At 49.1% G+C, this 13,953-nt stretch overlaps 1 protein-coding gene across 4 annotated transcripts in view; it reads left to right on the top strand.

Moving 5' to 3' along the window:
* nup155 (nucleoporin 155) overlaps positions 1 to 13,953 on the top strand; it is a 404,177-nt gene that overhangs the window by 149,236 nt on the left and 240,988 nt on the right. For all 4 annotated transcript variants that reach the window (XM_072515568.1, XM_072515570.1, XM_072515569.1 and 1 more), the window contains exons 15-16: positions 4,256 to 4,366; positions 8,181 to 8,275. In XM_072515568.1, coding sequence (XP_072371669.1) covers positions 4,256 to 4,366; positions 8,181 to 8,275 — 206 coding nt within the window. The remainder of the gene's footprint in view (positions 1 to 4,255; positions 4,367 to 8,180; positions 8,276 to 13,953) is intronic.

Raw genomic sequence — 13,953 nt, forward strand, 5'->3', positions numbered from 1 at the left:
CATGCACCCTGAGTGCTGTATCTAACTGTGATACCCTGGACCCTGAGTGCTGTATCTAACTGTGATCCCCTGCACCCTGAGTGTTGTATCTAACTGATCCCCTGCACCCTGAGTGCTGTTTGTAACTGATCCCCTGCACCCTGAGTGCTGTATCTAACTGTGATCCCCTGCACCCTGAGTGCTGTATCTAACTGTGATCCCCTGCACCCTGAGTGTTGTATCTAACTGATCCCCTGCACCCTGAGTGCTGTATCTAACTGTAATCCCCTGCACCCTGAGTGCTGTATCTAACTGTGATCCCCTGCACCCTGAGTGTTGTATCTAACTGATCCCCTGCACCCTGAGTGTTGTATCTAACTGTGATCCCCTGCACCCTGAGTGTTGTGTCTAACTGTGATCCCCTGCACCCTGAGTGCTGTATCTAACTGTGATCCCCTGCACCCTGAATGTTGTATCTAACTGTGATCCCCTGCACCCCGAGTGCTGTATCTAACTGATCCCCTGCACCCTGAGTGTTGTATCTAACTGATCCCCTGCACCCTGAGTGCTGTGTCTAACTGTGATCCCCTGCACCCTGAGTGCTGTATCTAACTGATCCCCTGCACCCTGAGTGCTGTATCTAACTGTGATCCCCTGCACCCTGAGTGCTGTATCTAACTGATCCCCTGCACCCTGAGTGCTGTATCTAACTGTGATCCCCTGCACCCTGAGTGCTGTATCTAACTGATCCCCTGCACCCTGAGTGTTGTATCTCACTGATCCCCTGCACCCTGAGTGCTGTATCAAACTATGATCCCCTGCACCCTGAGTGCTGTATCTAACTGTGATCCCCTGCATCCTGAGTGTTGTATCTAACTATGATCCCCTGCACCCTGAGTGCTGTATCTAACTGTGATCCCCTGCACCCTGAGTGCTGTATCTAACTGTGATCCCCTGCACCCTGAGTGCTGTATCTAACTGTGATCCCCTGCACCCTGAGTGTTGTATCTAACTGTGATCCCCTGCACCCTGAGTGAATCATAGAATGATAGAAGTTTACAGCATGGAAACAGGCCCTTCAGCCCAACCAGTCCATGCCGCCCAGTTTTTACCATTAAGCTAGTCCCAGTTGCCCACACTTGGCCCATAACCCTCTATACCCATCTTACTCATGTAACTATCTAAATGCTTTTTCAAAGACACAATTGTACCCGCTTCTACTACTACCTCTGGCAGCACATTCCAGACACTCACTACCCTCTGAGTGAAGAAATTGCCCCTCTGGGCCCTTCTGAATCTCTCCCCTCTCACCTTAAACCTATGCCCTCTAGTTTTAGACTCCCCTACCTTTGGGAAAAGATGTTGACTATCTACCTTATCTATGCCCCTCATTATTTTATAGACCTCTATAAGATCACCCCTAAGCCCATTGGCCTAATTGATCAAGATCCCGTTGCAATCCTAGATAACCTTCTTCACTATCCACTGTGCCACCAATCTTGGTGTCATCTGCAAACTTACTAACCATGCCTCCTAAATTCTCATCCAAATCATTAATATAAATCACAAATAACAGTGGACCCAGCACCGATCCCTGAGGCACACCACTGGTCACAGGCCTCCAGTTTGAAAAACAACCCTCTACAACCACCCTCTGCCTTCTGTCGTCCAGCCAATTTTGAATCCAATTGGCAACCTCACCCTGGATCCCGTGAGCTTTAACCTTCTGCAACAACCTACCATGCGGTACCTTGTCAAAGGCTTTGCTAAAGTCCATGTAGACAACGTCTACTGCACTGCCCTCATCTACCTTCTTGGTCACCCCCTCAAAAAACTCAATCAAATTTGTGAGACATGATTTTCCACGCACAAAGCCATGCTGACTGCCCCGAATCAGTCCTTGCCTCTCTAAATGCTTGTAGATCCTGTCTCTCAGAATACCTTCTAGCAACTTACCTACTACAGACGTTACGCTCACCGGTCTGTAGTTCCCAGGCTTTTCCCTGCTGCCCTTCTTAAACAAGGGCACAACATTCGCTACTCTCCAATCTTCAGGCACCTCACCTGTGGCTGCCGATGATTCAAATATCTCTGTTAGGGGACCCGCAATTTCCTCCCTAGCCTCCCACAACATCCTGGGATACATTTCATCAGGTCCCGGGGATTTATCTACCTTGATGCGCTTTAAAACTTCCAGCACCACCTCCTCTGTAATATGCACACTTCTCAAGACATCACTATTTATTTCCCTTAGTTTCCTAACATCCATGCCTTTCTCCACCGTGAATACCGATGAGAAATATTCATTCAGGATCTCACCCAACTCTTGTGGCTCTGCACATAGATGTCCTTGTTGATCCTAAAGAGGCCCTACTCTGTCCCTAGTTACTCTTTTCCCCTTTATGTATCTGTAGAATCTCTTTGGATTCTCCCTTGCATTATTTGCCAAAGCAATTTCATGTCCCCTTTTTGCCCTCCTGATTTCCCTCTTAACTCTATTTCGACAATCTCTATACTCTTCAAGGGATCCACTTGATCCCAGTTGTTTATGTACGTCATATGCCTCCTCCTTCTTTTTGACCAGAGTCTCAATATCTCGAGTCATCCAGGGTTCCCTACTTCTACCAGCCTTGCCCTTCACTGTAAAGGGAATGTGCTTACCCTGCACCCTGGTTAACACATTTTTAAAAGCCTCCCATTTACCAGCCGTCCCTTTGCCTGCCAACAGTCTCCCCCAATCTACCTCTGCAAGTTCCTGTCTGATACCATCAAAATTGGCCTTGTCCCAATCAAGAATTTTAACTCTTGGGCCAGACCTATCATTCTCCATAGCTATCTTAAAACTAATGGAGTTATGGTCACTTGTCCCAAAGTGATCCCTCACTAGCACTTCTATCACTTGCCCTTCCTTATTTCTCAAGACGAGGTCAAGTTTTGCCCCCTCTCTAGTCGGTCCATCCACATACTGAATGAGAAATTCCTCCTGAATACACTCAACAAATTTCCCTCCATCCAAGCCCCTAATGCTATGGCTGTCCCAGTCAATGTTGGGAAAGTTAAAGTCCCCTACTACTACCACCCTATTATTCTTGCAGCTATCTGTAATCTCCTTACATATTTGCTCCTCAATTTCCCGCTGACTATTTGGGGGCCTGTAGTACAGTCCTACCAAGGTGATCTCTCCCTTCTTATTTTTCAGTTCCACCCATATAGACTCAGTGGGCGAACCCTCGGATATATCCCCTCTAATTACTGCCGTGATGTTCTCCCTAATCAAAAACGCCACTCCCCCTCCTCTCTTACCTCCTATTCTATCCTTTCTATAGCATCTGTACCCCGGAACATTGAGCTGCTAGTCCCTCCCCTCCCTTAGCCATGTTTCAGTCATAGCTATAATATCCCAGTCCCATGTGCCCGTCCATGCCCTGAGTTCATCCGCTTTGCCCGTCAGGCCCCTTGCATTGAAATAAATGCAGTTTAATGTAGACCTTCCTTGCTCTCTGCCCTGCTTTCTCTGGTCATGCTTTACACACTCTCTAATAGCGGAACTTTTACTGTCTTTTTATATTCTGAGCTAGTTTACTCTCATGATCTATCTTGCTCTTCGTTGTAGCTTTTTACATGGCTTTCTGTTGAGCTTTAAAGATTTCCCAATCTTCTCTTTTCCCACCAATTGTTGCCACTTTGTATGCATACTTGTTCAATTTGATACCCTCCTTTATTTCCTCAGATATCCATGACGGACAATCCTTCTTCCGACGGTCCTCCCTTTTCACTGGTTTATACTTTCTGGGCACCGTGAAAAAACGGTTTGAGAGGCTTCCCATTCCTCAATTGTCCCACCACAGAGTCTCTGCTCCCAATCTACCTTCATCCTCCTGGTCTCCTTCAGCCGTCTGTCAGCAGTTTAACATATCTCGTTCCGCCCCTGTTTCCTGTCTCTTGCCCCAGGCCAGCCTCCGATTACCTCCCTCGTGGTCCCACCTGCTCTGTCTTCCCCCAAACACCTGCCCCACTCACTGCCTCCTCACTGAACTCTCTGCCCTCGTCCCACCCTGCTTGGTTCACCCCATCCTCTGTCACCCCAACATCCCAGCAACACCTCACAACCCCCCTCCCAGATTACCTTCTGCTCTATCTACTCCACCCCTTGCACCCTCTTTGTCACAGCTTTTGTACCCTGACCCTCTGGCCTCTCCCTCTGACCCTCTGCTTCTGCCTCCATTACACCCTCACTCTTGCAGTTCCACCCTCACTATCTGCCTCTTTATTTCAGGGCAGTCATTTTTTCCAAAAGCTGCGTCCGGTGGACCAACTCCGTCATCTCCTTGTGAGCAATGCAGGTGGTGAGGGCGAGGATGTCGAGCGATTCTTCAAATTACATCGGGTACGGTAATGATCAGGCACTATTTTTCAGACGGGTTGTAGGAGGGAATAAACAAACTGAGTCCTTGAGACCGTATCGAACTTCAGTAAAATCAGACTTATTCAACGTGCATGAGGGAGAGCTGAGCTCGGAGCTGTAAACTCCAACCTGCTTCCAAGCTGCTTCGCTAAAACAAGGTTTTTACACCGTTCTTTGTGGGACAGAGTGGTACATGAGATTAGGTCATCGATACTGAGAGTTTGAATTGGGTGCAGTTGTGTTCAGATCACATTATGCGGATCCATTGTCCTGTATGATTTACTTTAACCATTTTTCGGGCATCTCTTGTTTTACAATGCACAAGTGATGTGTTGACAAGCAGATTTTGATGGTGTAGTAATTGCCCCATCTCCCTGTTTTTAGAGGCACAACGGCTCCTCTAGACATTGCGGAACCTGGCTAAACGCTATCGATTCATTATTGTTGCCAGGGTCTCGGATTGATCTCACCTGGGGTGTCACTGGGTTGCCTATCTGAAATATGGTAATTGATTGTGTCTGTCTCCAGTTAAGGGTCGGGTGTTAATGGTGCTGTGTGTATCAGGCACTGGGTATCGGTGTTAATGGTGCTGTGTGTATCAGGCACTGGGTATCGGTGCTAATGGTGCTGTGTGTATCAGGCACTGGGTATCGGTGCTAATGGTGCTGTGTGTATCAGGCACTGGGTATCGGTGCTAATGGTGCTGTGTGTATCAGGCACTGGGTATCGGTGCTAATGGTGCTGTGTGTATCAGGCACTGGGTATCGGTGCTAATGGTGCTGTGTGTATCAGGCACTGGGTATCGGTGCTAATGGTGCTGTGTGTATCAGACACTGGGTATCGGTGTTAATGGTGCTGTGTGTATCAAGCACTGGGTATCGGTGTTAATGGTGCTGTGTGTATCAGACACTGGGTATCGGTGTTAATGGTGCTGTGTGTATCAGACACTGGGTATCGGTGTTAATGGTGCTGTGTGTATCAAGCACTGGGTATCGGTGTTAATGGTGCTGTGTGTATCAGGCACTGGCTATCGGTGTTAATGGTGCTGTGTGTATCAGGCACTGGCTATCGGTGTTAATGGAGCTGTGTGTATCAGGCACTGGCTATCGGTGTTAATGGTGCTGTGTGTATCAGGCACTGGCTATCGGTGTTAATGGAGCTGTGTGTATCAGGCACTGGCTATCGGTGTTAATGGTGCTGTGTGTATCAGGCACTGGCTATCGGTGTTAATGGAGCTGTGTGTATCAGGCACTGGGTATCGGTGTTAATGGTGCTGTGTGTATCAGGCACTGGCTATCGGTGTTAATGGTGCTGTGTGTATCAGGCACTGGGTATCGGTGTTAATGGTGCTGTGTGTATCAGACACTGGGTATGGGGTGGAAATGGAGCTATCTCGCTCGCCTGGCAAATCTTCACTGCCTTTTCCAGCACCAAATCTTCCTCCCGCAATAGTATCGTCCGCAGCCCATCATCAAGCACACCATAGAAAATCTCCACATCATAGAAAATTTGGTTGCGGCTTAATGAAGATTTTAAGTCACCGAAGGTGCATGACTGGGCCTTCAGCCTCGGGTCTGTGACAAAACTGTCAAATGATTCGCCAGATCTCTTAGCCCTGTGCGAAACCAGCCCCTATAAACATTGAGCTCAAACGTTTCATTGTTCTTGGGGAAACAATGCTTATCGATGCGCTTCATTACTTCATCAAAGTTCTTCTGATCCCCCTCACTTTCAAACACAAATGAGTTGTACAGTTCGAGTGTTTGTGGGACTACCGCCGTTAGCAGCAACACGATTTGCTTTTCATCGGGTTGGGCCTGTAGGCCCAGGGCCGAAACATAAAGTTCCATCTGCTGTTTGAACAGCCGCCAGTTCTCACCTACATTACTGGACATCTGAAGATGGTGGGGGCCCTCAGTCCGTCCATCACCAGCTTCAGCATTTTTACCTGTTGGGCCTCCTCTGGCTGCAGTTCACCAGACCGGTCTTCAAGCCGAATGCCCAACGTTGTCGCTGCCGTCGCTATCTTTAAATCTTCAATCTGGTACCATGTTATGTTTGATCCCTTGTACCTTATGACGAATTCACCAAACACTTTGATCTGTCTGAACCAGGATACTTTTATTGTGTCTCATGTGGTAAGATGGCAATCTGATCCAGAGTACATTATCATGGAGTCTTGCTGCTCCTCTGGAACTTTCACCCAGCACTGACAATTCCATGTCCATCTTACTCCCCTCTGTATCCTGTTCTGAAGATGGCCGGTGAACCCCTCTTCATACCCGGGTCTTGGGTCACATGACCGTTGTTTGGAGACCGCATGGTGAGTCTATCCGCCACCTGCGAGTTGGAGGCCTCACACCACCCAGCTATGCTCTGGCCCATCGGGATATTGGGGCTGGTTTAGCACAGGGCTAAATCGCTGGCTTTGAAAGCAGACCGAGGCAGGCCAGCAGCACGGTTCAATTCCCGTACCAGCCTCGTCAAAGAGGCACCAGAATGTAACTTCATTTGAAGCATACTTGTGACAATAAGTGATTTTCATTTCAGAAGGATATAGACTCTAAAAGTGTCCAGGTGCATGGGGAGAGTGTGGGGCTATGTCATTGACGTGAAGGATGAGCCATGATCACTTTGACCAGTGGAGCAGGCTCGAAGGACAAATGACCGTCTCCTGTTTTCTATGTTTTTTGATTTTTTTTCTCTATATTTTTTTGTACTATTATTTCTCCCTCCAAATTTTCAGTGAACCTTACCTGTCCTGTCGAATGCCACATCTACCCAGCAAAACGTACTTTAAATCCTCTACTACAAAATGAGTGGCGATTCATCCATTCAGTGATGTGCCTTATCCAGAGATCAGAGCAGATCCAGCATGCAGTTACCAGTGTCTGTGCAACCCCTCACGATAACTGCTTTTCTACACTCAGCTATGTTGTCATTAACTCAACGGGACATGCATTTGATTCTGTCTGCGCTCATCTGAGTCATCACCCGCACTGGTTTAGTTATGTTGTATAACTTTAAAGTGCCCAAATCTTTTTTTGTCAGTTAAGGAACAATTTAGCATGGCCAGTCCACCTACCATCCACATCTTTGGGTTGATGTGGAGATGCTGGCGTTGGACTGGGGTGAGCACAGTAAGAAGTCTTACAACACCAGGTTAAAGTCCAACAGGTTTGTTTCAAATCACTAGCTTTCGGAGCGCTGCTCCTTCCTCAGGTGAACATCTTTGGGTTGTGGTGGTGAAACCCAACGCAAACACAAGGAAAATGTGCAAACTCCACACGGACAGTGACCCGGGGCCAGGATCGAACCAGGGTCCCCGGCGCCATGAGGCAGCAGTGCTAACCACTGCCCCACCATGCCGCCCGGGTCCTTGGTGCTGTGAGGCAGCAGTGCTAACCACTGCCCCACCATGCCGCCTGGGTCCTCTGCGCCGTGAGGCAGCAGTGCTAACCACTGCCCCACCATGCCGCCTGGGTCCTCTGCGCCGTGAGGCAGTAGTGCTAACCACTGCCCCACCGTGCCGCCCGGGTCCTTGGCACTGAGAGGCAGCAGGTTCAGGGTTTGTGTTGTTTTTGTCTCTGATGATCTGAGCTACAATTCGCTGTCAGCAGCCTTCGGTGGTGACCTGTTCTTGGATGTGGTCACTCAGCAAGAGCCCCAGCCAGGACTCATTCAACAACTTCGACCAGACTGGGCTTTACTGAGATTTTCAAATAGTTTCTTGGCCTTTCTTTGAACTTGAGTTTGTAGTTATTTCTCAGTTAATGAATGTGTCCCTTCTCCCCAGGAGGAACAAGCGTGTGCTTCGTGTCTCATTCTTGCCTGTTCAACGGCAGCCAATGATCGGGAGGTGTCAGCCTGGGCAACACGTGCCTTCTTCAGGTACAGTATGAGGGGCCCATTGTGATCACTGTCCTCCCTCATCATCCCATTGCTCAAACCTTTACCATTTCCCCTCCTCCCTTACCCCTTCCCTGCTTTCTTCACTGTCCGCCCCCTCCTGAGAGTAATAGAACATAGAACAGCAGAGAACAGGCCCTTCGGCCCTCGATGTTGTGCCGAGCATTGTCCGAAACCCAGATCAAGCTATCCCACTCCCTGTCATTCTGATGTGCTCCATGTGCCTATCCAATAACCGCTTGAAAGTTCCTAAAGTGTCCGACTCCACTATCACAGCAGGCAGTCCATTCCACACCCTAACCACTCTCTGAGTAAAGAACCTACCTCGGACATCCCTCCTATATCTCCCACCCTGAATCTTATAGTTATGCCCCCCTGTAACAGCTACATCCTCCCGAGGAAATAGTCTCTGAACGTCCACTCTATCTATCCCCCTCATCATCTTATAAACCTCTATTAAGTCGCCTCTCATCCTCCTCCGCTCCAAAGAGAAAAGCCCTAGCTCCCTCAACCTTTCCTCATAAGACCTATCCTGCGAACCAGGCAGCATCCTGGTAAATCTCCTTTGCACCCTTTCCAATGCTTCCACATCCTTCCTATAGTGAGGTGACCAGAACTGCACACACTACTCCAAATGTGGTCTCACCAGGGTCATGTACAGTTGCAGCATAACCTCACTGCTCTTAAACTCAAGCCCCCTGTTAATAAACGCTAACACACTATAGGCTTTCTTCACAGCTCTATCCACTTGGGTGGCAACCTTCAGAGATCTGTGGACATGAACCCCAAGATCTCTCTGTTCCTCCACATATCTCAGAACCCTGCCGTTGACCCTGTAATCCGCATTCAAATTTTTTCTACCAAAATGAATCACCTCGCACTTATCAGGGTTAAACTCCTTCTGCCATTTCTCGGCCCAGCTCTGCATCCTATCAATGTCTCTTTGCAGCCTACAACAGCCCTCCACATCATCCACTACTCCACCAATCTTGGTGTCATCAGCAAATTTACTGACCCACCCTTCAGCCCCCTCCTCCAAGTCATTGATAAAAATCACAAATAGCAGAGGACCCAGCACTGATCTCTGTGGTACACCGCTGGTAACTGGTCTCCAGTCTGAAAATTTTCCATCCACCACCACCCTCTGTCTTCTATGTGATAGCCAGTTACTTATCCAATTGGCCAAATTTCCCACTAACCCACACCTTACTTTCTTCATGAGCCGACCATGGGGAATCTTATCAACGCCTTAGTAAAATCCATGTATACGACATCAACTGCTCTACCTTCATCTACACACTTAGTTACCTCCTCAAAGAATTCAATCAAATTTGTGAGGCAAGACCTACCCTTCACAAATCCGTGTTGACTATCACGGATTAAGCTGCATCTTTCCAAATGGTCATAAATCATATCCTTCAGGACCTTTTCCATTATCTTACCGACCACCGAAGTAAGACTAACTGGCCTATAATTACCAGGGTCATTCCTATTCCCTTTCTTGAACAGAGGAATAACATTCGCCACTCTCCAGTCCTCTGACACTATCCCCGTGGACAGCGAGGACCCAAAGATCAAAGCCAAAGGCTCTGCAATCTCATCCCTTGCCTCCCAAAGAATCCTTGGGTATATCCCATCTGGACCAGGGGACTTGTCGACCCTCAGGTTTTTCAAAATTACTAATACATCCTTCCTCAGAACATCTACTTCCTCCAGTCTACCCGCCTGAATCACACACTCATCCTCAAAAACATGGCCCCTCTCCTTTGTGAACACTGAAGAAAAGTATTCATTCAACCCCTCTCCTATTTCTTCTGACTCCATGCACAAGTTCCCACTACTGTCCTTGACCGGCCCTACCCTCACCCTGGTCATTCTTATTTCTCACATAAGAGTAAAAAGCCTTGGGGGTTTTCCTTGATCCGACCCGCCAAGGACTTCTCATGCCCCCTCCTAGCTCTCCTAAGCCCTTTTTTCAGCTCATTCCTCGCTACCTTGTAACCCTCAAACGACCCAACTGAACCTTGTTTTCTCATCCTTACATACTCTTCCTTTTTCCTCTTGACAAGACATTCAACCTCTTTTGTGGACCATGCTTCCCTCACACGGCCATTTCCTCCCTGCCTGACAGGGACATAGCTATCAAGGACACGCAGTATTTGTTCCTTGAACAAGTTCCACTTTTCATTTGTGCCTTTCCTTGACAGTTTCTGTTCCCATCTTATGCTCCCTAATTCTTGCCTAATCGTATCATAATTACCCCCCCCCCCCAATTATAAACCTTGCCCTGCCGTACGGCCCTATCCCTCTCCATTGCAATAGTGAAAGACACCGAACGGCCACTATCTCCAAAGTGCTCTCCCACAAACAAATCTAACACTTGGCCCGGTTCATTACTCAGTACCAAATCCAATGTGGCCCCCCTTCCTGTCGGCCTATCCACATATTGTGTCAGGAAACCCTCATCCGAACTGTTCAAACTATAGAGGTTCCAATCAATATTTGGAAAGTTAAAGTCACCCATGACAACTACCCTGAGACCTCCACACCTATCCATAATCTGTTTTGCAATTTCTTCCTCCACATCTCTATTACTATTTGGGGGCCGATAGAAAACTCCTAACAACGTGACCGCTCCTTTCCTATTTCTAACTTCGGCCCGTATTACCTCAGTAGGTAGATCCCCTTCAAACTGCCTTTCTGCAGCCGTTAAACTATCCTTGATTAACAATGCTACTCCTCCACCTCTTTTACCACCTTCCCTACTCTTACTGAAACATCTATACCCCGGAACTTCCAACAACCAGTCCTGTCCCTGTTCTACCCATGTCTCCGTAATGGGCTGGAGAAATACCTCGAGCTTAGGCCACACTTGGAGTATAGTGTTCAATTCTGGTCGCCACACTACCAGAAGGATGTGGAGGCTTTAGAGAGGGTGCAGAAGAGATTTACCAGAATGTTGCCTGGTATGGAGGGCATTAGCTATGAGGAGCGATTGAATAAACTCGGTTTGTTCTCACTGGAACGAAGGAGGTTGAGGGGAGACCTGATAGAGGTATACAAAATTATGAGGGGCATAGACAGAGTGGATAGTCAGAGGCTTTTCCCCAGGGTAGAGGGGTCAATTACTAGGGGACATAGGTTTAAGGTGAGAGGGGCAAGGTTTAGAGTAGATGTACGAGGCAAGTTTTTTTACGCAGAGGGTAGTGGGTGCCTGGAACTCGCTACCGGAGGAGGTAGTGGAAGCAGGGACGATAGGGACATTTAAGGGGCATCTTGACAAATATATGAATAGGATGGGAATAGAAGGATACGGACCCAGGAAGTGTAGAAGATTGTAGTTTAGTCGGGCAGCATGGTTGGCACGGGCTTGGAGGGCCGAAGGGCCTGTTCCTGTGCTGTACATCTCTTTGTTCTTTGTTTGTTCTTTGAGCTATAGTGGTGAGGTTTCTCCGCTATAATGACAGAGAGACCGTCCTCAGATGGGCGAAGAAAACTCGGAGCTGTAGGTGGGAGAACGCGGTGATCCGCGTATACCAGGATTGGAGTGCGGAGGTGGCGAGAAGGAGGGCAAGTTTTAATCGGACTAAGGCGGTGCTTCACAAAAAGAAGATCCAGTTTAGAATGTTACAACCGGCGAGATTGTGGGTCACACACCAAGGGAAGCAGCACTGCTTTGAGACGGCAGAAGAGGCGTGGACATTCATTGTGGACGAGAAGCTGGAATAGTCGGGCTAGAGAAAGAACTTTTGGGACAAAGTGGTGGGGTGATTATGTGGGGCGAGGAAAAAAAGGGGGGGTGGAATGATTTTTCAATCTGTTAACCTTGCGATCCTGTAACTTTTCTCTCTCCCCCATGTTTGGGGGGGGGGGGGAGAGTATGAGGAACTGTGGGCGGGGCCGAGTGGGAAACGCGGGCTTTGTTCCCGCGCTATGGTAATTATGGCGGGAACAGGGACGCAGGAAGGAGGGGGCCTCGCACAGTGGGGGCCGAGGACAAGGGGGGAAGCCGAGGTCAGCCAGATTTCACTGACTTCTGGGAGCAACATGGGGGGTGCAATTACGCTAGAAAGGGATCTAGCGGAGGGGGGAGTTAACTGGGTTGCTGCTGCTAAGGAGAAGGGGGAGCTGTTATGGGATGGGGTGGTCGAGGCAGAAGGGCGCCGTCGGGGGGGATACACGGGTACGTGGGAACCGGGTGAAGAGCTGGGTTAAAAAAAGGGATTGCTAGTCGACAAGGGGGGGGGGGGGTAAAGAGCCCCCCAACCCGGCTTGAACGGGCCGATTAAAAGGGCACGGGTACTCGCACACCTAAAGAAATTAAAGGCAGATGTGGTTATGTTGCAGAAGACGCATCTGAAACTGATAGACCAGGTCAGACTACGTAAAGGATGGGTGGGGCAGGTGTTTCATTCGGGTTTGGATGCGAAGAACAGGGAGGTGGCTATCTTAGTGGGGAAATGGGTACTGTTTGAGGCAAAGACCATAGTGGCGGATAGTGGGGGTAGATATGTGATGGTGAGTGGCAGATTGCAAGGGGAGGCGGTGGTTCTGGTGAACGTATATGCCCCGAACTGGGATGATGCAAATTTTATGAGGCGTATGTTGGGACGTATCCCTGACCTGGAGGCGGGAAAGTTGGTAATGGGGGGAGACTTCAATACGGTGCTTGATCCAGGGCTGGACCGGTCGAGGTCCAGGACCGGGAGGAGGCCGGCAGCGGCCAGGGTGCTCAAGGACTTCATGGAGCAGATGGGAGGGGTAGACCCCTGGAGATTTAGTAGGCCTAGGAGTAAGGAGTTCTCATTTTTCTCCCATGTCCACAAAGTATACTCACGGATAGACTTTTTTGTCTTGGGAAGGGCACTGAATCTGAAGGTGAAAGGGACGGAATATACGGCCATAGCCATTTCGGACCACGCTCCACATTGGGTAGACCTGGAGGTAGGAGAGGAAAAAGAACAGCACCCACTCTGGAGAATGGATATGGGCTTATTGGCAGATGAGGGGGTATGTTTAAGGGTGAGGGGGTGCATCGAAAGGTATTTGGAGCTTAATGACAATGGAGAGGTTCAGGTGGGAGTGGTCTGGGAGGCGTTGAAGGCGGTGGTCAGAGGGGAACTGATATCCATAAGGGCACATAAAGGAAAGCAAGAGGGTAAAGAAAGGGAGTGATTGTTGAAAGAACTTTTGAGGGTGGACAGGCAATATGCGGAGGCACCGGAGGAGGGACTGTACAGGGAAAGACAAAGGCTACATGTGGAATTTGACCTGCTGACCACGGGTAAGGCAGAGGCACAGTGGAGGAGGGCACAGGGTGTACAGTATGAGTATGGAGAGAAGGCCAGTCGGCTACTGGCCCACCAATTGAGGAAGAGGGGAGCAGCGAGGGAGATAGGTGGGGTGAGAGATGAGGAGGGAACGGGGAGCAGAGAGAGTGAACGGGGTGTTCAAGGCATTTTATGAGAGGTTATATAAGGCTCAGCCCCCGGAAGGGAAGGAGGGAATGATGTGTTTCTTGGATCAGCTGGAATTCCCGAAGGTGGAGGAGCAGGAGAGGGCGGGACTGGGAGCACAGATTGAGATGGAGGAGGTGGTAAAAGGGATTGGGAGCATGCAGGCGGGGAAGGCCCCGGGACCGGACGGATTCCCGGTGGAAT

The sequence above is a fragment of the Scyliorhinus torazame genome, chromosome 9 (genome assembly GCF_047496885.1).
Source record: "Scyliorhinus torazame isolate Kashiwa2021f chromosome 9, sScyTor2.1, whole genome shotgun sequence".
Lineage (NCBI taxonomy): Eukaryota > Metazoa > Chordata > Chondrichthyes > Carcharhiniformes > Scyliorhinidae > Scyliorhinus > Scyliorhinus torazame.